The sequence below is a fragment of the Bidens hawaiensis genome, unplaced genomic scaffold (genome assembly GCF_021521415.1).
Source record: "Bidens hawaiensis isolate Kalapana, Puna unplaced genomic scaffold, B.hawaiensis_p1.1 tig00012472_1, whole genome shotgun sequence".
Taxonomy (NCBI): Eukaryota; Viridiplantae; Streptophyta; class Magnoliopsida; order Asterales; family Asteraceae; genus Bidens; species Bidens hawaiensis.
In genome coordinates, this window is record NW_027492020.1 from 81,565 (window position 1) to 108,906 (window position 27,342).

At 37.5% G+C, this 27,342-nt stretch overlaps 3 protein-coding genes, 1 long non-coding RNA gene and 2 pseudogenes across 7 annotated transcripts; 4 read left to right on the top strand and 2 right to left on the bottom strand.

The window, feature by feature from the left end:
• The first annotated feature begins 5,431 nt into the window (after positions 1–5,431).
• LOC143541122 (dirigent protein 17 pseudogene) lies at positions 5,432–6,777 on the top strand (annotated as a pseudogene). The gene is made up of 2 exons (XR_013136703.1): positions 5,432–5,441; positions 6,092–6,777. The product of XR_013136703.1 is annotated as a dirigent protein 17 pseudogene (transcript).
• An 882-nt stretch (positions 6,778–7,659) lies between these two features.
• Positions 7,660–15,426, bottom strand: LOC143541123 (uncharacterized). The gene is made up of 4 exons (XR_013136704.1): positions 15,147–15,426; positions 13,654–13,903; positions 13,129–13,255; positions 7,660–8,216 (listed from the first exon to the last, which is right to left on the bottom strand). It is a non-coding gene; the product is annotated as an uncharacterized LOC143541123 (long non-coding RNA).
• LOC143541145 (uncharacterized) lies at positions 8,665–12,411 on the top strand. Its single transcript, XM_077034044.1, has 5 exons — positions 8,665–8,980; positions 9,204–9,949; positions 10,535–10,623; positions 10,964–12,232; positions 12,297–12,411. The coding sequence occupies exons 1-5, from the start codon at positions 8,665–8,667 to the stop codon at positions 12,409–12,411; spliced, it is 2,535 nt and encodes an 844-aa protein (XP_076890159.1).
• Positions 15,427–17,312: 1,886 nt separating the features above from the next.
• On the top strand, positions 17,313–18,777 carry LOC143541124 (akuammiline synthase 1-like; annotated as a pseudogene).
• A 17-nt stretch (positions 18,778–18,794) lies between these two features.
• LOC143541125 (protein CANDIDATE G-PROTEIN COUPLED RECEPTOR 7-like) lies at positions 18,795–21,658 on the bottom strand. Its single transcript, XM_077034023.1, has 3 exons — positions 21,149–21,658; positions 20,192–20,558; positions 18,795–19,429 (listed from the first exon to the last, which is right to left on the bottom strand). The coding sequence occupies exons 1-3, from the start codon at positions 21,476–21,478 to the stop codon at positions 18,813–18,815; spliced, it is 1,314 nt and encodes a 437-aa protein (XP_076890138.1). The 5' UTR covers positions 21,479–21,658; the 3' UTR covers positions 18,795–18,812.
• Positions 21,659–22,387: 729 nt separating this feature from the next.
• On the top strand, positions 22,388–25,830 carry LOC143541126 (uncharacterized). 3 transcript variants are annotated; one of them, XM_077034026.1, is made up of 6 exons: positions 22,388–22,623; positions 23,392–23,619; positions 24,319–24,414; positions 25,123–25,198; positions 25,355–25,603; positions 25,715–25,815. In XM_077034026.1, exons 1-4 carry the CDS (start codon positions 22,474–22,476, stop codon positions 25,138–25,140), a joined length of 492 nt encoding a protein of 163 aa, XP_076890141.1. In that variant the 5' UTR covers positions 22,388–22,473; the 3' UTR covers positions 25,141–25,198; positions 25,355–25,603; positions 25,715–25,815. The 3 variants fall into 3 exon arrangements, with proteins under 3 accessions (XP_076890141.1, XP_076890140.1, XP_076890139.1); XM_077034025.1 differs by having other exon boundaries at positions 25,355–25,830; XM_077034024.1 differs by lacking the exons at positions 25,123–25,198; positions 25,355–25,603; positions 25,715–25,815 and having other exon boundaries at positions 24,319–24,559.
• Positions 25,831–27,342: the final 1,512 nt, after the last annotated feature.

A 27,342-nucleotide genomic window follows, 5' to 3' on the forward strand; every position in this document is an offset into this window, starting at 1 on the left:
GCATCGTCGACGGCATAAAGAAAAGACTCTTGGAGCATAGATCCGGCTGGGTGGACGAAGTTCCACATGTTCTTTAGGCAAACAGAACGCTGAAAAAAGCAAGCACGGGCGAGACTCCGTTCAGCCTCACCTATGGCACTGAAGCCATGGTTCCAGTCGAGATTGGTCTACCCTCACCAAGAGTCATAACTCAACCAGAAGACAATGATGCAGAAAGACGGTTAGACCTTATGCTAACCGAAGAGCGCAGAGACCTAGCCGCAGCGCGTGAAGAGAACTACAAGCGACAAATGCAAAAGTACTACAACACGCGGGTGAAATTCTGCAACTTCAATGTCGGAGACTACATACTGCGTAACAACGAGGCTTCGAACCAAGAGCGCCCAGGAAAGCTGGCCCCGGTCTGGGAAGGGCCATACAATATTAAAGAAGTTTTGGGAAAAGGCGCATACCGGCTCGAAAGGCTCGATGGCACCCCCATCCCAAGAACATGGAATGGAGCTCAATTACGCAGATGTTACATGTAGATCAATTCCAATGGAAATGATTCTCCTTATCACATTGTGGTGATAGCCTTACCTTTATACTTATGAACTGACCACACTGATATGCCAGTATTCACCGCATAAATAAGTTAGGGAGGAAGTAAGTCGTTGCGTGTGGAAAGCGGCACAACCCGCATAAACATAAAAACAGTAAATATTTCTAAGGGGAAGATGAGGAAAACCTTCACGCAGGTCAGATATAGATAAAGTTTGGTCATCCTACTAAGTGAAAGTGACGGTCCTACCCGCACAATCATGATAGAGGAAACAGAACATTAACCTATTATCTAACACGCGTCGAAAGGTTAACTTATTCAAAACGGTTGGAAGGAATCTCAAGATTCAAGCTTCGGGACCACTTCCTCAAAACCCACTTGAACCCGCACCATCAGTCGGCTGTGGCGGTTCGAGGAAAGCTTTGGGAACAGCTAGCCCGTCATCAGCAGCAGCAACTTCATTCACCTTCTCCACAACCGGATGCGGGAAGGCAGCATACTGGTTCACAGCTTGGTCATAGGCAGCTTCAGTATCAACATCGTGTAAAGGAAAATTGGAAGGCGAGATGCCTTTCTCTGCAAATCCTAGACCAAGCAAGAAACCAGCCTTCTCCCCATCCTCATGAGAAGCGTTGAGGGCTGCGCTCATGGCATCATCATAGGATGTGTTCGCGAATATCCGATGCACAATCTACAATAAAAAATATATATAAAAACTTTTCTAAGTATAAAGAAAAGCGAAAAGCAAAGAAATTATGGAGCTATGCGTACCTGCGGCAACGCTTCTCGTAGAAGCCAATCCTTATTGGATAGAGCTTCTTGAAGGGTAGCTTGAGCTTGATCGCGGGCGCGTTCGGCTTCATTCTTGTTGAGGTTGGCAAGCAACACGTCCTTGGCAGCAGCCTCTTCAACGCCTTTAAGCTTGCGCTCAGTGCGATCAAGCACAACCCTCTGATCCAAGAGCTCCTGTAGCTTCTTGGCATCCTCTAAAGCCAAAGCCTCATGAGCCTGCTGAAGCTTCTCCAGTTTGGCTTTAAGCTCTTCATTCTCAGCGCGCAGAGGCTCAGCAACGGCTTCAGCTTTGGTGGCCCTTTCGGTCGCATTACGCGCAGTTTCTTTGGCTAACCTAAGATGTTCGTTAACAGCTTGAGTAGCCTTAGAACGGGCCTCATGCCTGGCTTGGATCTCGGCCTCAAGGTCCTTGAAGGCCTTTTCTTTTTCAGCAGCGGTGGCGGCAAGCTTCTTGTTCTCCTTCCGCAGCGATCGCACCTGAGCCACCTCCAGGCTACGCGCAGTCTTTAACTTGTCCTTTTCACGACAAAGTAACTCGACACGCGGCTGCATCCGGGCGAGAAGAATTCGAAGCTCGTTGGACAACCTGCCCTCCTGGTAGCTAGCCATAGCCTCCCCCGGTGCACCGCTTGGAGCGGCATGGCGCACCCAGTCGACGCAGTCTGCAGCCGTCCTGAGAGTCGTGCCTCGGCGGATATTCCACCTTGGCGCATAGACCTCATTGGAATCTGAAACTGCAACAAAAAACAGTTAAGAAAAAATGAATCAGGAGGAATAACATGCCAAAGTAACCCCACGCACCTGTAGGGTCGATAACAGGCCGATAGCCGCTAAACCCATCACCTGAACCTAAAGGATATCCATCCAAGAGGTCAAGGAGATGGGAAGGAGGCAAAGGTTGGACTCCCTCATCAACAGAGGTAAGTCTAGAGGTCCCAACTCTAAACATACCTGAAGAACTGGCCCCAACAGAGGTAGTCGCTGACGCCGAATGTGACAATGCAAATTGTACTTTACTCTTTTATTAAATGAATAACCATAATATCTCATAATCGACAAGCGCAAAATTCATAATTTGTTCTTCGGTCGGTCCAATCAATTGGTGAGTACATCTTTGTGTGCCGGTAGATCATGTTAAGCTTTCTGACTCTTCTGCAGATGTGTTTCCTTTTCGCCGATATCTGGTTTGTGGGACGATACCTTTCCTAACTCATGCGGGCATGAAAAATATTACAAATATTTAACCAAAATTGAAGTTTTTGACCAATCATTGGATCGCTGATGGAATTCACCCAATCCATCGTCAACTCTACTTCCTCCTCGATCATCCACGGTTCATGTGAATCGTGATTAAGACCGTTCTGTTGACATTGTTGTTTTTTTTTTCATGGGATTGATTGAATTCATGGTTAGGAGTATGCAATTTTTAAACAGAGAGGAAGATGGTAGAAAATTGTATAAAATTTTTGATAGTATTATATTTTAATAACAAAATGTCTATTTTTTAAAAAGTTACCACAAAATGTATTATATTTATTTGCAAAGGTCAGTTTCGCTTTGTCTCCGGTTCCGCAACCCACTCCCCTTACTCGGTTCCTCTATATGGACTAACCGCACAGTGTGCTATTCCAACTCGCCTACTCACTTCACTTGCGGAGGGGGGGGGGGTTCCTATCACCCGTAAGGTAGTTTATTTTATTTAAGTAACCCATAAATAATCTATTATCTAATTATAATAAAATAGAAGTTTAACGCTGCAAAGATCCAATTGGGTCACTTGGTGGCATCATATTAGTCCACAGATATGCTTATTTTATTTTTTGGTTTTAGTTCCGACGAACGTAAACGAATGAATTTTTTTTGTTTTAGTTCCGTTGCCATAATGAATATAACGGAAACCGACTAAATTCATGTAGACTCACCAACTCAATGTCCGTGACCAACAAAGTTTGGATTTTACTAACACCCGAGTTTTACCAAACCGCGCCACCCCATTGGTCCACCTCAATTTGTATATTTTGTTTAGGTTATAGTTTTTGTTTTAGTTTCAGTGTCTTAATGAACGTAACTGAAATCGACTGAATTCACGTCGAGTTACCACCTCAATGCCCAGGAACAGCAATCCACCACCCGATTTTTACTGACCGAAATGTAATTTTAAATATTTTATTATTTTATATGTTAATTTGACGAATTTATATTTGGGTGCTAACGCTTGGGTTTTACCAACGTTGTTTATACCGTAACAAATATAACCGTACCGACTAAATTCTTATCAACTCACCATTGTAACGCTCAGGTTTTACCAACCGAATAATATGTTAATATAATATGTTTTATGAGTGTCACTACTTTTTTTGGTTTTTATTTCAAATATGTTAATTTGACAAATTTTAGTTTTTAAGTTTAATTACGATACTGTAACAAACCTAACCAATATGAATTGAATACGCGTTGACTCATCACTACAACTTCTGAGTTTTATCTACCAATTTTACCGTGTAACACGTGGGTAAACCACTAGTTATCCCAATATATGAGAGTATCATAAAAGGATTGTATTGGTTTTGATTAGTAAGAATAAGATTAATATGGTTGGTGGATAGTCTTTCTCTCTTTGATTTCATTTATAAAATGACTAATAAATCACATTTCTACCCGTAATTGGCTGTATCATTAATTTACTGATGAAATATCCGGAGAGCTGCTTTCAAGCAGACGCAAGATATAATATAAGATACAGTGAGAGAGAAGAAAGGCAAGTTCATTAATAATAATTACTTTTTTTACCTGTCACGTTGTGATGGTACATTAACGTCTATTCAATTGGTATGTGTGGTAAAAACTCAACTGTTGTGGTAGCGAGTCGATGCGAATTTCTTTGGTATCGGTCAGGCTCGTTATGGTTCTCCGGTCGGTATGTTGCGAGCTTGGGCGTTGCAGCAGCAAGTTGAAGCGAATTTGACCAATTCCATTTACGTTTGTTTTGGTACCGAAGATGAAAAACAAATAACTTACATATTAGGAACAGAAAACATTAAATATCAGTGGCGTTGCGGCGTCCGCCACCGGTATTTATCTATATGTATAATCTACCTATTCTAATAAAGTAAATTAAATGGGGACACATTTCACTTGGAGATGCATTCTTACTAGTCAAAATTTTCTGCTCAAACTTTTTTATATTTTTAATGAAACTTATTTATGTCATTGTAATCAAAACATATTAATCCTTTATTTAATAAAATAACTAATTACTTAAATTATAGAGATTAAAAGTATGCAGGTATTTATGTCGGTATAATAAAAACATTTATATCTTTAATGAAACCATGTCTACCTTTTTTTCATTCAATCAATTTATAAACACCTTTCATTGCAAGAGATGAATGTAGTAAAAATTGATGAATGATATTTATAAGTCTAAGAAAATAAAAACAAAAAGAAATTATGAATGAATAGCTATATATTCTCACGTATTCATTAAACATCCATGGATCTCCCAAATTTGTAATACAAAAGCATGTTTGAGTCATATTAATTTTATATATGATGTTATATTTTGATGTTAAAAAACATATATCATCTTTTGTTAGAATTCACTATTTCATTAAAAAAAATAATTACAACTCTAAAATCAGTAAAATCAGTAAGTGCATTTTATTCGTGATTATGAAGAAATTGCGTGAGAATGGACCACGTATTCGTATGAATATTTCATTAAAAATATAATTTGAACTTATTAAACTATTTAATTCGATTAAATATTATTTCTTTTATTTAATCATTTAATTTCTATATTTTAACTGTTTTTTTTTTAAACTTTCTTAGTATTACACATGTTCTAAAGCTATTATAATATATCTTTTTATCTGCATTGTGATATTTTGCTGTCACCAATATACAATCCAAAATCCTTGCCATGTTAATTAAATTATATTGTGATATTTTGTTGGCACCAATATTTAATCCAAAATCCTCACCACGTTGATAATGAGAAATAATTAATGAAGGCGTGACATAGTCTCCATTATTTGATTGGCTCACCCTAGGGGTGGTTGGATACTTAAATAATGAAACCCGTAAACAAATCAAACACTCACTCCAGGTAGTTTACATGTTATCTGGTTAAGTTATTAATTTCGCGAATTAGGGTTTCAATTTAATCTAATAGAACTTAAAACACTTCATTCTGTTCAATTGATATCAATTCATCTTCAGCTGCTAATTGCTTTCATCAGGTTTTGCTTTACAATCTGTTAAATGCTATGTATGTTGTGTATACTGTATGAATCAAGATTATTGATGTTGATTGGAATGTGATAATATTAACCTGCTGTTTTCTTACCTTGATCTATAATTTTTCATTATATTTGAAACATTTTAGCAACCGATAGATCAGTGTTGTAGAACTCGGTAGGCGCTAGTCAGGTGGTAAACTTATTAATTGGATTGGATTAAGAAGTATAATTTTTCAAATTCTTCAAATCTTTTGACCAATTTTGATAGATGCTGACTAAAATTTGACCGATTTTGAATAATTTTGACTGTAAATAGACCGATTTTAACCGAAATTTGACGAACGATTTGGACTAGCTTTGACCGATGACCGATTTTTACGTCTGATTACGTGAAATTGCATAGGTTATCACCAATTTCCGATTAATTAGCGCCCAATGAGGATTTTTACAACACTGCAATAGATGGTCAATAGACTGATAGATTATTACCTTTTTTTATTTTATATTATGTTTGCAGGGTATGTAATGGAGACGACACTCGAAGAGCAAAGCCCAGATTCTCCAAAATCCGGAATCTATGAGATACCGGGCGAGCCTGCAATGGTAATCAACGGAGTACCACCACCTCCTGTATGCACAAGTGAAAATGAGAATGTTATTATCAGTGAACTTGAGAATGACGTGGATTCCAAAATAAACGAGTCGTTTGGTGGTTGGTTTGAAGGCAGGGAAGTTGAAAAGTTGTTTGACGAGCGTTTGTTTAAAGGGAAAGTAACTGAATTCGATAAAGAAACCGGTTGGTATAGAGTGGTTTATGAGGATGGCGATTTTGAAGATCTTGAATGGAATGAGTTGCAGGAAGTGCTTATACCTCTTGATGTTACAATTCCATTAAAGACATTAGCATCAAAAGTTATCAAGAAAAGACAGAAAGAGGATAAGAAAACTGGGAGGTCTGCGAGTAAACCGCGAGTCCGCCAACGAAAAGGGGTAAGTTCCGGGACTGAGAAAAAGGATGTCTAGAAAGCAGGTGCGAATATTTTAGAATCCGTTTTAACTTTCTTTTAGATCAGTCGTGTTGTGAAATAGACTTGGATTAACAATGTCATATAGCAATTAGCCAATTAGTACTTAAATATGTCTGCTGTCATTGTCACTTCTGCAATGTATTGATTATGATGTTCGCTAATACGTTTAAATTTAAGCGTTAAGATTACTAAAACATTTCTGTAGGCTTACGGTTCGCCAACTTGATCAAGAACACTACATTATGAATCTAGACTTCCCTTAATGTTACTGTCTCACTCATTCACTCACCCTTTTATTAACTTCTTGATAAAGTTACTATTATTAAAACAATTAATTGGTTTTCTATTGCTTACGAGCGTGGGCTCCTTCACGCTAGAGGTGCACATTGAAACCGGTTAACCGAGCCTACAACCCTATCCTAACTGAAACTGAACGTGTGTTATAGGAACCGACAAGAAACCCTAAGTTCGGGACCATGGAAAAGAATCCCCAATCGATCCACCCAACATTTCTTGGGCTCCATCAACCACCACTTCCCATGATGGACCCTTAATTGGTTGCTGCCTAGAGTTACTACCAAATGCAACCTTGCACACCACATCTTTAACCATGGCTAAGAACAACTTGTTTAGGTTAACCGCACCGTTTGATGTATGTGACCCTAGAGCATGAACCATGGATTAAGTTTTGGTCACCAACACACGGTTAAACAACTGAGCTCTCTTGTAAGTTAATCGCTCCGTGCCTGTTGAAAATGGGCGGGAACAAAATACGTGATCATGAGTTTTCAAGACTTGTTTGGCTGTTGATTCTGATATATATTTGTTTCATTTTATTTGGATCTTGAATTGATTACAAATCCATTTACTATGGGAAAAGAAAGTTATAATTAATATCATCACTACTTCGCTTCTTTCATTTTCTATTTTTATTTTGAAAAAAATGTATTTAAATAACCTCAACTATAAATCAGATATTTGGTCAAAAAAGAGTTTCCCGGCGATTAGCCCATTTTCATACTATGGAGTGGTACCCCTTTTTCATACTATGGAGTCCGGCCTCCTACGCATTTAAGTGCAAGCTTCCCAACTGAGAGAAACATCAACAACCTTGTCAAAGACATTTTTGTTGGTTAATGCATATTCCGTACATATCACATAATCTTGGAGCGTCGAGCCATATTTTCACTAGGCGCAGTGGTGTCACACTTCATGCTGAAATGAAATTCTCGACGTCAAGGGGAATATCAAACATGGTTTCATAAGCTACAATACAAGTGGCTAAGTTTTGTCTAGCCGGCTGGAAGCTCGAGAAAAATCAATTCGACTGAAAACCAAAAACAAATTAACATATTAAGGTCATCAGCGGGTTAAAATGTGCCAAGCACCCATGCTCTCCTTGTGAATTCATATCTAAATCCCGACATTACATGTCACTCTAACTAAATCCCGATATTACATGTCACTCGACTAAAGAAGGCAAAATAAGCAGGTCAAGCACGTTGTATAAAGGAGCAGAACAGTCCACCTGACCACGAGAGTAAGGATAGTAGACAATCTTATAGTTGTAATCATCCACGGAACAATCCATACAGGTCGATGCGCTTCAAAGGCCTGTCCAATTGTCCAAACGATGAACTTTTTCATTAGCACCAACTAATGTACACCGATTACAAAGCAAAAACACAAAAAATTGTATGCGTGTGGTATATGTAATGTGGGCTTTGTTCTTTTCATTGGGTTAAATAAGGTCCAGTCCAACTCTAAGCTTTGGGAGGTCCACTTGTCCAACTTTGTTTGTTGCATGTGCAGTGCACGGTTGCATGCACACGATTTACTTTTCTTTGGCTTGTTCCGTACTTTATGGTTTGTTTCTAATTGATAGGAGTTAGTTGTTTACGTGGGTTCATGTGACTTTACTGGTTTCTTTTGTAAGCTATTTATAGCACTTTAGTTCATGAATAACATGACCAGAAATTTATTTGAGTGATTCAATTGTGTTCTCTAGTATACCATTACAAGCGGTATCAGAGCACTTCTGGGTGAGTTTGAGTGTGCGATCATGGCCGCTGAAAACGGAAACTTCCAAGTTCCAAGTGTTCCCACGTTTGACGGCGACTATGATCATTGGCGTCTTGTGATGAAGACTTTGCTGAAATCCAAGGAGTATTGGGTTGTCATAGATCCAGGTTACAATGAGCCGACCGAAGGGACTGTTCTGCCGGCTGCCGAACGGGTCCAGTTAGAGCAAATGCGGCTCAAAGATTTGAAGGCTCAAAATTATCTATTCCAATCCATTGGTAAGCAGATTCTCAAGACTATAACTCAGAAGGATACCTCCAAACAGATCTGGGAGGCTATGAAAACGAAGTACCAAGGTAATACGCGGGTTAAGCGGGCTCAGTTGCACCGATTGCGGAAGGAGTTCGAGACCTTGGAGATGCGAGATGGCGAGACTATCACTGATTACTTTGGCCGTGTCATGACGGTGGCCAATGATATGCGGAATTTTCGGTGAAGATCTAGATGATGTGAAAGTTGTTGAAAAAATTCTACGATCATTAACTGACAACTTTAACTATGTTGTCTGTTCCATCGAAGAATCCAAGGATATCGACTGTTTATCAGTCGATGAATTGCAGAGTTCGTTGCTTGTTCACGAACAGAAGTTGACTAAGAAACACACACCTGATGATCAGGTTCTGCAGGTTGAACATGATCCTTCCACCGGACGTGGTCGTGGTCGAGGACGAGGTTATGGTGTGCGCGGCAGAGGTCGCGGACGTGGGAGAGGAAGATCTGACTATGATAAGTCCTCCGTTGAATGTTATCGTTGTCACCAATTGGGCCATTTTGCCTATGAGTGTACCCGTGGTGAGAAGTCGGTAAATTACACCGAATTTGACGAGGGTGAAGATCTTCTGTTGATGACTCACGCTACAGTGACTGAAGAACTACCAACAACGGGTAGTTGGTTTCTTGACTCTGCTTGTTCTAATCATATGACCGGATCCCGAAAGTGGTTCATAAACCTTGATGAGAATTTTACACATAGTGTAAAGTTAGGAAATGATCTTCGCTTAATAGTAAAGGGAATTGGTGACATACGTTTTGAAGCTGGGGGTATCACACAGGTGATTACTCGTGTTTATTATGTGCCAGATCTCACCTCGAATTTGTTGAGTATTGGGCAGTTACAAGAAAAGGACTTAATGGTGGTGATTCATAGTGGAGTATGTAAGATCTACCATCCCCAACGTGGTTTGATCACTACTTCCATCATGACAAAAAATAGGATGTTTGTTGTGCAGGCCAAAAGGATAGAAAAAGAAAACATATGTATGCAGGTAATTGATGACTTAAATGACCAAACATGGCATAGGAGGTTGGGTCATGTCCACAATAAGTCACTCTGTACCATGCAATCCAGGCAAATGGTGAAAGGGTTGCCACCTATAGCTACCTCAACAAAAGTATGTGAAGTGTGTAGTTTGGGAAAACAAAATAGATAAAATATCCCAAAGAAGAGTTTGTGGAGAGCATCATCTAAACTGGAACTCTTGCATGTTGACCTGTGTGGGCCCATTAAGCCTGCATCACTTAGTGGCAAGAGGTATGCCATGGTTATTATAGATGATTTTTCTAGAAAGGGATGGGTTTACTTTCTGTCTCATAAACATGAAAGTTTAGAAACATTCAAGTATTTTAAAATTATGGTTGAAAATGAAACGGGCTTGGTCATTAAAAGTTTGAGAAGTGATCGTGGTGGCGAATTCACTTCCAACGATTTCAACCAATTTTGTAAGGAGTTTGGCATAAAACGACAACTAACCACGAGTTATACCCCTCAGCAAAACGGGGTAGCCGAGAGGCGAAATAGAACTCTAATGAATATGGTTAGATGTTTATTAATTGACAAACAAATGCCAAAGTGGTTCTGGTCCGAGGCTGCAAACTGGGCCTGCCACATTTTGAATCATTGTGCCACTACATCATTAGAAGAAAGGGTCCCAGAAGAAAGGTGGTCAGGCAGAAAACCCAACGTGGACTATTTTAAAATTTTGGGTCCATAGGGTTTGTCCATGTTCCTTCTTAACATCGATCCAAGTTGGAAAATAAAAGTCAAAAGTGCATTTTCTTGGGCATTAGTGCAGAGTCTAAGGCCTATAGGATGTATGATCCTATTCACAAAAAGCTTATCATTAGTAAAGATGTGATGTTTGATGAAAGAGAAAGGTGGTATTGGAATAATCAAGTTTTTGGTCCTTCTAAATTAATAATACTTAATGAAAGTGATATGGCAGAATCACATGAAGAAGAGCATATTGATGCCAATCTTAATGCCCAAGAGATGTGACCAGTCACAATGTCACTCTCAATCATCAAAGTGAAGGACCACCAAGTGAGACAAACAACATCAACAGTGAAAGTGACATTTCACTAACTAGTCATCCTAGCTTTCCTATTGTCCAATCACATCCTAGTTCACCTATCATCCAAACACGTGAAGCAACAGTAGGTGAGAGCTCAAAAAGAACAAGGTCAGCACCTACTTGGATGCATGATTATGAGAGTGGAGATGGCTTATCTAATGATGAAGCCGATTTTGTTATGTTCTCCTCTTTGGAGGACCCAACAACATATGAAGAAGCTGTTAAAGAAACAATATGGGTAAACGCTATGGAGAAAGAGATGGAGTCCATAATGAAGAATGAAACATGGGAATTAGTTGATGCTCCAGCGGGCGTGACACCAATTGGAGTTAAATGGCTATACAAGACTAAATTGAATGAGAAAGGTGAGGTAGATAAATACAAGGCCAGACTTGTTGTAAAGGGCTACGCACAGAAAAAGGGCATAGATTATGACGAGGTCTTTGCCCCTGTGGCTCGATGGGATACAGTCCATAGCATTATTGCTATAGCTGCTCAAAAGGGTTGGTTGATACAACAGATGGATGTTAAATGTGCATTTCTTAATGGCACATTGAAGGAGACGGTATATATTCAGCAACCCCAAGGCTTTATCAAGAAAGGCGAAGCAACTAAGGTGTGCAAACTGAATAAGGCTCTCTACGGTTTGAAACAGGCGCCACGTGCTTGGTTCAAGAGAATCGAGAGTTATTTTCTGAAAGAAGGGTTCAAGAAAAGTTGTTATGATCATACTCTCTTTATTAAAAAATTACAAGGTGATGTGATCATTATGAGTTTATATGTGGATGATATGTTGTTCACAGGTAATAACCGAAGGATTTGTGAAGAATTCAAAGACTACATGAAACATGAGTTTGAGATGACCGATCTTGGTAAAATGCGGTATTTTCTGGGAATAGAAGTCATCCAAAGTGAAGCTGGAATAGCCATATGTCAAAAGAAGTATGCTAGAAGTGTGCTAGAAAGATTCAACATGTGGGAGGCAAATGGTGTGAAAAATCCGATAGTGCCTGGTGTTGTAGTGACCAAACAAGGTGTCGGTAACAAGGTTGATGAAACTGAATTTAAAAGTCTAGTCGGCAGCCTTATGTATCTAACGGTAACTAGACCAGACCTCATGTACTCTGTTTGTTTCATTGCAAGATTTATGGCTAATCCACGAGAAGAGCACTTGCTGTTAGCAAAAAGAATATTAAGGTATCTGAAGGAAACCAATGATTTTGGCTTGTTATATCAGAAAGGTGTTAGAACTAAGCTGCAGGTGTACACGGATAGTGATTATGCACGAGATACAGAAGACCGAAAATGTACATCTGGGTATGCATGCATTCTTAGCGGGGCAGCCATTTGTTGGAGTTCAAAGAAACAAGATATAGTAACATTCTTGTCGACTGAGGCCGAATACGTGGCTGCAACAGCATGTGCTTGTCATACTGTTTGGTTAAAAGGTTTATTGGAAGAGTTAAGTGAGGAGCAGATCGGTGCAGTGGAGATTTATTGTGACAATAATTCTGCAATCAAGTTGTCAAAGAATCCGGTGTTACATCGAAGAACTAAGCATATCGATGTTCGTTTTCACTACATAAGAGATCTAGTAAATGAAGAAAAGGTGTTGCTGAAGTATTGCTCAACTGCTCAACAGGTTGCTGATGTTATGACTAAACCAGTTAAGCTTGAAGTGTTTGAAAGGATGAGGAGTTTGCTGGGAGTTCAAGTCTTGAAGTATTAAACTGATGTGCCCACTTTCAGTTTAAGGGGAAGATATGTAATGTGGGCTTTGTTCTTTTCATTGGGTTAAATAAGGTCCAGTCCAGCTCTAAGCTTTGGGAGGTCCACTTGTCCAACTTTGTTTGTTGCATGTGCAGTGCACGGTTGCATGCACACGATTTACTTTTCTTTGGCTTGTTCCGTACTTTATGGTTTGTTTCTAATTGATAGGAGTTAGTTGTTTACGTGGGTTCATGTGACTTTACTGGTTTCTTTTGTAAGCTATTTATAGCACTTTAGTTCATGAATAACATGACCAGAAATTTATTTGAGTGATTCAATTGTGTTCTCTAGTATACCATTACAGTATATGTATATAATATCACCTTGGTACTTTTAAGTGGATAAATCCAAGATCATCATACAGCAAGTTAGGTCCGTATAGCGTTTTTAAACCTGTCTAATTCCTCTGATCGAGAGCCATAAACAGCTTTAATTGTATCTATACAGCTACTGCAAGGAAGAACAATGAAGACAATAAAGCACAAATTGTTTAATATCCATTCAAGGGTATAAACGAGTCGAGCCACTTGTGAGCCACTCGAGACTTGCACAAAAGAAGCTTGAATTAAGACGAATGTAAACAAGCTATAGCCCAAGTTCAAGCTTTAATTGGAGCTCGTTTAATAAACAAGCTCACACCTAAACTTTATATATTGAGGTTGACTAACTCGCCAGCCCAAACAGTCCTATTTTTATATAAATAATATACTTATATTTAATATAATATATAATCACATAATTAATATTATTACGTGCAATATATATAATATATTATGTTTTGATATCAAAAAATGGTACTCAATTTCATAAAGTCTATTAACAAACTTATTAAACTTGTAAACTCGAACCTGCACGCTTCGTTGTTGAACTTTTTTTGGGGAATCCCATATAAAGTCTCGAAAACTTGCGGCTCGACTCGACAAAAGTATGGCCTATATGAAATTACAGGCATATGCTATAACATGTGTGACAAGGTGAAAATAATTACGGTCATGTAAGACCTTAGAGAGCACGCTTACCGTCATATACGGTGCATGTTCTTGTGCTTTTCTCATAATGTATGCACCATCCATCAGCACCAACCAAAGATTTATATAGCTGAACATAAAAGATAAATCACATGTTAAACATGGTATCTAATCACCAAAGTTTTATACATGTTAGCCCTCAAAACTTTTATTGTATTGATAAATGACAAGCCTGCCCTTTGCCCTTAAACTTTACTACTATGACCTATGAGCATAAAAGAGCTAAGCCACTCGCTAGCTATTCGAGATCGGCACGCTATAAACTTAAAACGAGCCGAGCTTAAACGATCTCAAGCTTCACATATCGAGCTCGAGCCAGCTGCGAGCCTTTTATAAATAAAATTATGATTACAGAATAAATAATATTTATTATTATATATAACATTTATAATTAGAAATATACAAAAAATAATTATATAAATAAGACAACTAAATTTATGATGAGTAATAAATGAGCTGAGCTCCAGTTTGAAAAACTACTCCCTTGCGGAGCTCTCTAAAGTTAAATAAGCTCGGGCTTGGGTCAGCTCGTGTACATGCTCTTTGTATGAAATTTTAATCCATTGAGTACTACTACTAACTTTGCCCTCAAGTATGAATTTCCATGCTTGTAAACTAACAAACATAGACAAACACAAACATGTTGAATTTCTTAACGAACAAACACAGACAAGAAAACCCCGTTCGTTTTTGTTTCGTTAAAGTTAACCAATTTGCAAGCCTATGAATTTCCACTAGGGGTGAGCAGAAAACTGAATTAACCGAACCGAAACATTTTTTTTCTTTTTTGAAAAACCGAACCGACTGATAGTGATGAAGATATTGAAACGACGAAGACTGTGACTAACTTTGAAGATGAACAAGATGATAACGAAGATTGGGACTAAACTTTTAGTGTTTTTTTATTAAGAACTTTGTTGAATTTTAAACTCTACTGCTCTAGCAACTTTGTATCCGTATGGTTCCACATGACACACGCCTATTTCTGTTTTTTGAATTCAATACATATGTGGTACTCTAATACGCCCTTCCAAGCTTAAATCATTATTTTCATATTTAAATTTCTTTTGCAATGCCAACGCAGAATAAAAAAAACACCAACTATAACCGAACCAAAACTGAAAACAAACGAAAACCCGAAAATCAAACTGTTTGTATGAACCGATGACTTCGGTTTCGGGTTATGTTTCGTAATAACCTAACCGAACCAAAGCCCTAACTTCCACAAACTGTATTGAACTTATACAAAATTCATGTCAATTACAATAAAAAATTGATGTGATAAACACTAAACAGAAATGGGTGTACTGTACTTGTATATCAGAAGCATCGTCAAATATTTCTTCGGGTGATGGAAATGAAGCACCCTTATCTAGTTTACAGCAGCCGCCGCAATTCTTAACGCACTGCCATACAGCTTCTTTCTTCTTTGCACCGAAACCGGCGGTATTGCTGCCGGAAGCCTTCTTCTTCGGGGATTGTTTTGAGAGTTGAACCTGCCGTGGTTTTTCTGCCACCGGTTTAATCACGGCGGCGATTGGATAAGGAACGGTAGCCAACATCGCCAGGTACATTTGCAAATTTATTTATTTTTATTTCTTTTATTATCCACTATCATCATCATCATCGTACTCAGTATATCCCAGCAATGCTATGGTAGGGTCTGAGGAGGGTAAGATGTAGACAGCCTTACCTCTATCCCATAGGGATAGAGAGGCTGCTTCCGGTGAGACCCCCGGCTCGATAGTAGTTTTGCATCAAGCCTTGGACATAAGGCACATAGCACTCAATCATCGGGACACCGGCTGATCGGTGCATGTGCCCTTGTCTTTCGGCTATCAACGCCACCACATGATGCCTGATTACCTTCCGCCACTTTTAACGTTATTTTCACGAGATTAGTAAAATAACGTCAAAATTAGTGCAATTTTACTTTTGCCCACCCGAGGGTTCACACATATATACATTATATGCGCGCACCGCAAGCAGGGCGTTTTTATTATCCACTATGGTTTCTTTAATTCCTCGTTTTAATTCACACAAACAACTTGGGACCAGTAGTAGCACAAACGGTATGGTTTTACGGGGAACGTCTAAGTTAAACTCTAAAATATGCGTGGGCCCGATTAAAACAACATAGTCTGGCCAGAATGATACAACAAGACTCTCTAAATTTAAAGAGTACGATGGCCTAAAATCACAAAGAATGTTGTTGTTCCAAAAAAATTAATACATAAAACTACCAAAGTTTTGCAACCAGTGAGTTAAACTCTAAAAATAAATATCATAATAAAACCCACGTGTTACAGCAATGGAGCAACATGAATTCAGTCGATATCTATTAAGTTTGTTACAATGTCATCACTAAACTCTAAAATTAAATTAGTAAACGCCTAAATGAAATTAACATACCTTTCAAAAAGTATAACATAATTTTCAAAGTGGCATAACCAGAACCTATCACGTGGCCTAATTGAATTCTTACGCGCCGGCCCCAGGGGCTCCGACTAAGATCATCCACAACAACAAACTCATACAAACCGACACATCATCACCACATCATGTTTCAATTTTTTCTTAAAAACTCACTTTCTTCCACAACAACAAACATTCAAAAACCTTACTAAAAAATATTAAATATGTATGTATATGTATATGTATATATAGTACGTGTGTGTATAAAAGGGGAGGGACCCAAACTGCAAGTCTGCAGCCATGGACTTTAGTTCATGGACTTGACACCACAATGTTGGATCATTTCCACATCATGTCTGCTTTCCTTGCCACATCACCCAGACCTCGGGGGTGTAGGTTGTTGTAGATGCTCTAAGCTTTCAATATTCTTGCAAAAAGGCGTTCTAACATCTATGCTCACGTCAGTTTCAAACTCGAATACAAGGCCACCGTAAAATTCATAAGATATACACACTTGCTTTCATCCACATATTCAATCGCCCCTCGGCACATCTTGCACTCAATAACTTGACGATACGCGCCATATGTTATAAACACAATTTCATTTACCAAATTATACACAAAATATTCTTGCAATAGAGTAACATGTTTAATATACATGATATAAAAAGCATACACTATAACTGATCTAAAAGTCATTACAGCACAAACAGCTAACTTACAATATGTCCAAACTGTTGTAAGCTAATGTCTGGTATTATTTCAATTAAGACGTTGAACACCTCTAAGGCTCTAACTATAAATTTATCATTTTTTTCTTCTTATTAACCCAAATTAATTTATCAAACATTTCTTTTAGAATATTTTACATGAACACTGAAAATGAGTACTTAATTTATACTAGTGATTCACATTTCCAACGAATATTAACTAACTGATCATGAGTACTACTCAAGCATACTTTTAATATTGCCAGATCCAGAATTTTCGTTATGGCGGGCGGAAATCTGTATATATACATATGTATATGCATATCATTTTAAGCAACAAGATTAAAAAGAATGATGATCATAGGGAAGATCCTTTGATTTGGAAGAAGGCAACTTCACACCATTATTTCTCGAGAAATAATCAAACCATCATCTCCAACACCATCTCATCTCCAAACTTATAATCTTTCCCAACTTGATAAATGCATCCCACACGCCTATATGCCGCTAATTCTTTTCTACCCAAACAATCAAACTTGCAGCTTAACCGCTGATGAAAAATCCCGGGTGTTAAAGAAATCATTGTCACAGAACCTAACACAATACTATCCGTTTGCAGGCAGGTTGAACACCCCGACAACACCTTATATTGACTGCAACGACGAGGGAGTTGTGTTTGTTGAAGCCAAACACGATTGCCGTACGGACAAGGGCCTAGTTATAAGTGAAGAATATGCGAAAGCTAGCCAATTTTTCGCGGATGGTATGTTGTGGCAAAACTCTCCACAAAGCACCAGTGTTGTAGGGGTTCAACTTAATCACTTTGTTTGCGGCGGAATGGGGGTGGCACTGTCTATATCACACAAAATCGGTGATGGTTGTAGTCTTGTATCGTTCACTAGTCATTGGACTACAGTTGCACGCTATGGAACGGAACTAAACCCTCATTTTATTCAATATCCGTCTACTACCGATTCTCTTCCACATGAAACTGTGGTTTTGAATCCAAGTATTGCCAATCGTGTCACTCGAAAATTCGTGTTTCCCAACTCAAAGTTAAGTGACCTCAAGAACAAGATCCTACGGATGGCGGAAGGTGGATCAAAACTATCTATAAACAATCCTACACGAGCCCAAGTATTGATTTCGCTAATTTACAAAACTGCAGTGGAGGCAAAGACATCAAGATCATCTTCTTTTAAGCCATCTTTTTTATTTATTCCGGTGAATATGCGTAATAAGTTTGTCCCAAGGCTAGCCCAAACTACAGTTGGAAATTTGGCCATATGTATGTCGGTCATGACCCGGCATAAAAGTGAAACTTCATTAAGTATGGTGGTTTCAGCGATACAGAAACAAAAGATGGAATGAACAAGTCCCGAGTTTGCAACAGGCGTCTCAAAACTATATTTCGTTTGTATCAAGTTTAGGGAAGGAAGATTTAGACACTTTTGTCAACAGATCGTATTGGTATTCGAGCATGTGTGGGTTCCCGTATTATAAAGTCGATTTTGGATGGGGAAAGCCGACAGATGCAAGTGTACCGTTAGGATCTTCGGGTATGACTGGTTGTGTGTTGATGGATACTCCAAATGGAGATGGTATCGTAGCACGGGTGAATCTAGAAACACAAGACATGGAAATATTTCAGAATGACAAGGAGTTGCTTTCGTTTTGCCAAATTTTACTGATTAAATTTGTTTATCTTGCATACAATAACTTGACGATACACGCTATATGTTATGAACTTATAAACATGATTTCATTTACCACATTATACACAAAATATTCTTGCAACAGGGTAACATATTATACATGATATATATAACATACACTATAATACATTATATGTACTCAAAGCTCAAACTCATTTGTTTGCAGATACCTCTCAGCTTCCTTTTCTTCATCATCATTAACCAAAAAGTACTCATTTCTATCGGTCGGCCTGAACATATAAAACATCATCAGATAGAACACAAGACTGGCCGTTTCTTCGGCTGCATTAGCCACCCACTCAAATTTATAAGATGATATTGTTCTCAGCGAGAACACAATGATTCTCGTGAAATACAAGTACCCAATTACCAATACATAGAACTGCTTGAAAAGTGTCAACTTAGCGAGATTTCTAGCAGCTTTCCCGTCTGTTTTAGAGGTCTCGCGCAGTGACCGAATCGACCAAACAATCGGGAAGATAATCGCACAACAACAGATCAAATCTACTAGCAAGAGCACTTGGTTCCATGTTACCCAACTCTTGATGAACGGGCCGTTTTCCCCAATTACTGTTGATGCTACATTTGCTAACACTTGAAGTGGGATCACAATCATTAACATCTTCTTCTCTTTTTCTTGTAGAAACGGTTTGAGAAACGACCATCCCGTCCCAATTAATATGATCACGGTGAACAGGAGCACTGCACGAAAGAATTGAAACGTGTAGAACAAGACGTCCCATCCGTGAGGTGTACCTATTAAAATAATTATATGATGTAAGTATTCTCAATAATCAATCAATTCAAACAATACAATGCTATGCCTCCATATATAATGAAGCCACTAATAGATACAAACTAACTCAAACAAACTAATAGCAATACATACAACTAAAGAAGAGATATACCTACAAACTAATAAGAATATATGCAATAAAAGGACAAAGTTGGAGGGTTGTAAACAAATCAAACATTCGATGTACAGAGTTGTAGGGCTTGATCATTTAATAAATTGACAGAAATGAACTAGGAATTTCATTCGATTAACTAAATGAACGAACATGAATAGAGATTATAATCGTTCAATTGTGTTCGTGAACATTGGATAAGGTGTTCGTTTACGTCCGTTTATGTTGTTCATTAAAGGTTTTGTTATATTTTTTTAATGACTTTTCTAATGTAATGATATACATTTAAGTAAAAACATTAACTATAAAACAAAAATATATACAAGTATTATGTGAATATGAATGTTAAAAAAAAACTAAGAAACAACACAAAGGTAGCCGGACTGAATCGTTGACACTGACCATTCTTGGTTAGCCAAATCAAATAAAACATGTATGTGTTCATTTATGCTCGTTCGTTAATCATTCATGAGCAAGTTCAGTTCCTTAATGAACCATTCGCTTGTCCGATAAAAGCTTAACGGACAAACATATAGATGCCTACAACTAACTCTAACAAACCAGTAACTATATATACAATAAATGACCAAAATGCCCTTGCGCACGATACCTGTAACTTTGATGAAATGTTTCTCCTCCGAAGCACAAATCAAGTTAAACGCCTTCACCACAAGCAACACCGCCATGAGTATGTGAATCCGGTGAACCGACAACTTGTTTTTCCTGCATTCTTTGATCCAAAACCCTAGAAAACAAAAGTAAACCAAGGAAACCATGAAGTATAGCGACGGGAGCTGCGATTCACCGGCAGATAAGTAATCCCTATGCACACCATCATCACTATTGTATAGTTCCATCCGTATATCCATCGTAACACGCGATCCACGGTTACAATTAGCAAACAACAGAAAGTACTCGCCCGGATAACCAATCGGATACGACTTGTTGACGGATGAATGCGGCGGAGGAGCAAGATCCTGGTAAAGAAGATCGTGTATATATTGATTAATATGAATCAATATAATTAATTGATAAAAACCCATTATGGGTTTACGTATAATAATTATGATCAATGGCGAAGGTTGCTTAGGTCCGCCCCCTGTGTTTTTACGTATTAGTGTAAATTTACCCGTTTTTCTCTGAAATTTTTATACGTAGTGTAATTTTAGCCGTTTTCAGCCGAAATTTTTATACGTAGTGTAAAATTTAGCCGCTTTCGGACGAAATTTTTTATACGTAGCGTAAAATATAGCCATTTTCGGCCGAAATTTTTTATACGTGGTGTAAATTTAGCCGTTTTCAGCCTAAAATTTGAGCCCGGCCCATTTCGTTCGTGAAATTTTGTATGCATTTTGAGTCCGGCACCCCGGTGTCTTAGTCCAAGCTTCGCCACTGATCAAGACGACTAGCCATGTCTTCATATTTGACAAGCCATGATTCTTGGGATTGATATGATTACTATCCTTGATATTTGCATTTTATTTAAAAACAAACTGATTACAATAAAGTGATAAACTGACAGGTAATCGGATAATAATAATAATAATAATAATAATAATAATATTACCTGGAACGTGAAAAGGAGTGAGATAAATTTGGAATCAACAACGCATGGAATGTGATTGTATTCAAGTTCCATGAGGACTTGGTTCAATGAGCCTTCAGAGAGGAGGAAGAACCCGAGGCGAGACGGGTCTGGTTGCATGAGGCCGGTGGTGACGGAGACGGAGGAGATGGCGACCGAGGCGAATCCTTTGTGGGTGAACCCGAATTTTTCGAAGAGGATCATTGGGCGGTTGTCGTCGGTAACGTGTAAGGTTCTGATTTCTGACGTGGCGGGTGGTGCTAATAGGGGGAATGTGATGAGGAGGAGGGGGATGAGGATTGAGTTTGGCATTTTGGGAGTTTCCGGCGGTGGCGGACGGCGGTCGGAGTTAGTTAGGGGAGGCGGGAATTTGTTAAAAGCCAACGACTAAGATGACTTTTCAAAACATGACTTGTTATGACCGGATAACATATATACATTAATCCACAAGTTAAAATGTATTAATTATAATCCACACAAATTATGAAAAACGTAATATCACAAATTTTCTATTATTGGTAAACATAATTTTCAATGATGATAGATTTGAAAGTCTGATTTTAATAAATTAAAGTTAATTGATTATTTATATGTAACACATGGAGGTGAAAACGAGTCGAGAGGCTCGCGGGCTACTTGAGATCAGTTCATTGAAAAGCTTGATCAAGCTGAGGTTAATCGAGCCCGAGCTTAAAAGTAAGGTCGTTTAACAAACGAGCCCGAACTTCACTTATCAAGTCGAGCCTAAACGAGCCTGTCATTTTTATAAATTTTTAAATATATATTTAATGTTATGAAAAATATATATTATTAATTAATATATATATATATATAATGTTATAAAAAATAAATGAAAATAACTAAATAATATATATTATTTTTATACATAAAATTATAATAGGAAAAAGTATATAAAATAATTATAATTATATATAAAAAAAAGAATTCATAAACAGCAAAGAGTCGAGCTTGAGTCGGGTTCGAGTTTAAAAATCTATTCACGAATCAAGTTCAAGCTTTGAAGATAGAGCTCGAAGCAAGCCGAGCTCGAGCTATAACTAAGTTAAACGAGCCAATGTCAAGCCTAATCGAGCTCGGGCTACGCTCGACTCATTTGCGTAAGGTAAAAGTCAAAATTCCTTTAGGCAAATGTGTATTTTGGGAATTTTCCCATTTAGCACAATGAAAGCGAAACGAACGGCACATAACAAACCAAACCAAACAAAACTGTTACAAAAATCACAAATCCATTCACCTAACAATTCAACCACCAACCGCAGGAGAAAACGATTACATTGGTGGTAGTAATGGCATGGATACGATCGGCGATGCAGAAAGCCGTTGAAGTACGCGGTCGGTCCACTTTCGGAGACGCCGTTCGCTCTCATACCGGTTACCGTGCCATCCGATCCGGCAATGCCTTCTCCAGAGGCGCCAAAATGTTGCATGACAGCGTTGTACGTTATTATTATTATTATTATTTGTGCAATATAAATTACGCATCTATGTTGTATTTTCTAAATTAGTATTAATGTACTCTAATTGTATTCAGCAGACATGTTATGGCAATTCTAATTGGAAAGAATTTTATGAAAAAATTATATGATAATTAGCACAAAAGTCCGCAAAGATCATATGAAAATTGCCTATGTTTCTCATGCAAATTTTATTTAGGGATATGCTCGCATATATGCGGACAATTTTAGATCATTGTCAGTGTTGCAGAACTAGCTAGGGCGATTAATCAGATTGGAACTTTATATGTATGTACACAAAGTTTTATATATATTTTTTAAAATAAGTATAGTTTTTCAAATACTTCAAAGCTTTTGACCAATTTTGACCAATTTGTCTGGTACCAATTTTAGGGGCTAATTAGGTGATAAAAAATCCGTAGCTCGTCGATTTCCATATTGGAGTAGTTACTAGTTACCTTACCGCCTTACCGGTTAATTATTTTAGAGGATGATCACTAAGGTAGTTTTTAGTGTTTTCAGTTTTTGATGTTTTGAAGTGGCTATACGTATACGTGAGAATGCGTTTTAACTGTTTACAATGCTGAACTTTATGGTTTTGCAAATGACAACCTTAGGGTTTAGGTAGCGTGAATGTTCTTGTTATTTACATTAATGACTACATATGTAAGCTCATGTACTCACAAGCATGTACTCACAAGGTTTTTGTTTTAAATATTTTCATTTTGTCTTACCATTTCTGCTTTATAGACACATGCAGCTTTGAACATAAAAAGCTATAAGGATGCAGTTAGAAGGCTTGAAGAACTTTCTGTTTCTTCTCAAGGGGAAGAAAGAGTTCAGTTGCTTAAAATATGGTTAGTTTCTCTGAGAGAAATTGAAAGACTGAATGCAGGTTCAGCTGAGAATAATGAGAAAAATTTGGATGAAACTTGTACATCAGTTCATAAGAGTGATCCTCCTGGAAAATCGGATATTGTAAGTGAGAAAATATGACTCTGTTTTCTGCTGTTATGTGACTATGTCATATTTATGTTGCTCTAACTGCCACGTGTGTGTACATTAATAGGCCTGTAAAAGAACCAAACGTTCAGTGAACTGTTCGTGGACCGTTTCGTTTATTTAATAAACGAACGACTTTGAACCAAATTTTTTCTTCATTTAGTTAAACGAACGAACATGAAAACACAAATCGTTCGTTCGTTTGTTTATGTTCATGAACGTCAGTTTATGTTTGGTTGTCTGTTTGTTTGAGTTTGTTAATATATTCATTTGAATATTTCAGGCTCATTACAATTTGATCTAGTTTTAATAACATCGTAGACCCCACAGATTTGTCACGTTTGCTTTTAATTGGTTTCAACTCAGTTATGTTCATTCATCTATGTCTAGTTATGTTCGTGCGTGAACCATTCGTTTATACGGTTAACAAACGAACATAATCAAATGCGAACAAGAAAAACTCGTTCGTTTAATTGTTCCTGTTCAACCATTTGTTCGGTTAAAAGAACAAACACGAACATGCTTCGTTTCTTGTTTGGTCTGTTCGTTTACAGGGGCTTATCCATTAATATATCTTGTTTGTATATGGTTACCATGCACCTGTTTCTGTTGCATCGCGTCTTGAAAATGAAATACTGTTTCTTATTTTCCATCACTTATTTTTCCAATTGACAGATCCTATATTATGACCGAGATCTTGGTGTATCACCAGTGAATTTCCGTGATGTCTTTCTTCACAGTGGGGCTCTTGAAGGCATAACAATGTCTATGGTAAGTACTTATTATTCTTTGTAAATAGCTAGCCTTATTAGTTCATCATTTGTAGTACCGATAAAGAGAATGCTTAGTTATAACACATTCGTTTAAACTTAATTACACTATTGTGATAGGAGGAATCCTTAGACGTAATATCAGCTTCTGTTTGCATTCATTTTCTGCTTTTAGTATTTAATCTTTAAATTCGCATTGTTGCCTGCATGCAGTAAAAAGTAAAAACAAAGCAGGCCTGTAAGTCACCAATTTTAATAGTTAAAGCCTCATAATTGACATTATATGTAACTGAAATTTCTAGAGAAGTTAAATATGTTCTATTGATATTATAAATTTAACCAAGACCTTCATAAATTATAATAAATAACTACTAAATAACTGTGAATTTGTGATACTCCGTATGAACCAAGGCCTCCAAGTCACTGGCACATAGGACATCAGGAAAAACTTTGGGTCTTGATGCGATGCTGTATTTTCTGTTTAAGTTTCTATCATTTTGTAATTTGTATTACCAAAAAATTTAAGACCTGTTGCATCGCATAAATAATCAGGAAATTTCTTGGTGGTTTTAAGGTTGTATACTATTTATACATTATTTTAATTTTTTTGTATGAAATTCATCTGCACATTTGTTTCTTGTTCATGACGCCCTCTTTTAGCACCATATCCATTATTATTTCTTTGCTGATTCATGGAGTTTAACCGCAGGTTCACTCTTTTGTCTGAATCAGATTCTTGGAGCACCTAATGAAGAAGAAATTGTGCTACTACATGAGCTATTTGGGTGATATTTCCTACTTATCTCGTTTCATTTATTTTGTAATATATGCATGATATTGATTAAATGCTTATTGAATTTTTTTTCCAATACACAAGTTCTTCTGAAACATATATCAATCAAATATGGGTTTTATATATATGCACTTTCTTCTGGATGTAGGTTGTGTCTCACAGGAGGGGAGGAAGTTCATGATGCAATTGTAAATAGGATCGTAGATTTGTCAAAAGCCTTTTCGGTTTATGATGATGAAGTGCTGGTAAAATTGAGATTTAGTTACCGATCCTTATTATATTGCCAACAAATATGTTTATGTGCCAAGACTTTCTTGTGTCAGGCTAAGAGGAAAGAATTGCTTGAATTAGCTCAAGATGCAATTACTGGGTTGAAAGTGAATGCTGACATTTTGAGGTTGCCATTTGTTGGGATTAAAACTTCATATATTCAACTTCTTAAGGTGGTAACTATTTCTGCTAACTGCATAATTTGATTATTGTATTTCACTATCTGCCCCCAGAATAGATTCTGAAGTCTCTGAAATACAACAAAACTTGAAAAGAATTGAGCACCCGGAACTTCAAATTGAGAGTGATGAGCATTCTTTGGATGCGACAAGTGATGCTACATTGGAGGTAAGAATGCTATTATTAATGGGCTTGTGCTGAATGTTCAGTGAACCGTTTGGCGGGAGGTTCGTTTATTTAATAAACGAACAAACGTGAACAAAACTTCCGTTTATTTAGTTAAACTAACGAACATGAACACGTGTCTCGTTCTTTCATTATGTCCGTGTGTTTACATTCATTTATGTTCATTAGTTTACGCTTGTTTAAGTTTGTTCGTTATGTGTTCATTTAAATTGTTAGGTATATTACAATTTTAAGTTTTGTTAAATTAAAATATCAACGCCCTGCTTGCGGTGCGCGCATATAATGTATATATGTGTGAACCCTCGGGTGGGCAAAAGTAAAATTGCACTAATTTTGACGTTATTTTACTAATCTCGTGAAAATAACGTTAAAAGTGGCGGAAGGTTAATCAGGCATCATGTGGTGGCGTTGATAGCCGAAAGACAAGGGCACATGCACCGATCAGCCGGTGTCCCGATGATTGAGTGCTATGTGCCTTATGTCCAAGGCTTGATGCAAAACTACTATCGAGCCGGGGGTCTCACCGGAAGCAGCCTCTCTATCCCTATGGGATAGAGGTAAGGCTGTCTACATCTTACCCTCCTCAGACCCTACCATAGCATTGCTATTTGTGGGATATACTGAGTACGACGATGATGATGATGATGATGATGATGATGATGATGATGATTAAATTAAAATATCACTCATTACAATTTACTCTGGTTTTATAAATATTTAGGCCCTACATATTGATATTCACGTGCTGTTTGTTTAAATGAACAAACATGAACCATGCCCCATTCGTCACATTCGTGTTCATTCGGTTCGTTTACAAGCCTGTGTGCATCTATCGACGCTTCAATAATTACATTCTTTCTATAAAAGCTTAATATCAGTGAATTTTCTGCTGGTTTAGTGTAACTTTTATAAATTGTTTAATTTTGTTGAAGTCAAAATGACATTTATTCATGCAGGTTATAAAAGAATCCGTTTCCCCCGTTCGACTTTGTTGTAGGCTGGAGTCACTTTTACTTAAAAAAAGATTGTTAAACAATGGGGATACACCAGAGGCTCATGCTCAAAAAGTAAACATCTTATATTATTTCTTCTCTTTAATAATATTATGACTTATAAACCAGAAATAAGAGCAATGGATATATGTACATGCAGATCGATAAATTAAAAGTTTTATCAGAGTCTCTTCTCAGCTCAGCATCTAAAACCGAAAGGCGCATATCAGATCATCGGTATATGTTTGTCACTTGTTTTTTCATTTTAATAGTTATGAAGACTTTTTAATAAATGTTTAAATGCATCTGTCATATTATTGTGTTTTCAGGCAACAAAAAGAAGACGCCATTCAATTTCGTGTAGCCAAAACTAGTGAAGTCAGCCAAATGGAGAAGGTATTTCTGTTCCCTGATCATAACCGCAAGTTATCCTAACACGAGGCAGTTTAAGGGTAAAAATGTAAACATTTTCCAGGATTTAGCAGCAGAAATTAGTGTGCTTGAAAAG

Excerpts from the sequence above, each read along its gene's own strand:
- LOC143541126 (XM_077034024.1), top strand. The coding sequence starts at position 22,474 with ATGGCATGGATACGATCGGCGATGCAGAAAGCCGTTGAAGTACGCGGT. Across the intron at positions 22,624-23,391 it reads AAATGTTGCATGACAGCGTT|ACACATGCAGCTTTGAACAT; the intron begins GTACGTTATTAT and ends TCTGCTTTATAG. Across the intron at positions 23,620-24,318 it reads CTCCTGGAAAATCGGATATT|ATCCTATATTATGACCGAGA; the intron begins GTAAGTGAGAAA and ends TCCAATTGACAG.
- LOC143541145 (XM_077034044.1), top strand. The coding sequence starts at position 8,665 with ATGGCCGCTGAAAACGGAAACTTCCAAGTTCCAAGTGTTCCCACGTTT. Across the intron at positions 8,981-9,203 it reads TATGAAAACGAAGTACCAAG|AATCCAAGGATATCGACTGT; the intron begins GTAATACGCGGG and ends GTTCCATCGAAG. Across the intron at positions 10,624-10,963 it reads GAAAGGGTCCCAGAAGAAAG|TCACAATGTCACTCTCAATC; the intron begins GTGGTCAGGCAG and ends AGATGTGACCAG.
- LOC143541125 (XM_077034023.1), bottom strand. The coding sequence starts at position 21,478 with ATGCCAAACTCAATCCTCATCCCCCTCCTCCTCATCACATTCCCCCTA. Across the intron at positions 20,559-21,148 it reads CACTCCTTTTCACGTTCCAG|GATCTTGCTCCTCCGCCGCA; the intron begins GTAATATTATTA and ends CTTCTTTACCAG. Across the intron at positions 19,430-20,191 it reads ACATTTCATCAAAGTTACAG|GTACACCTCACGGATGGGAC; the intron begins GTATCGTGCGCA and ends TTATTTTAATAG.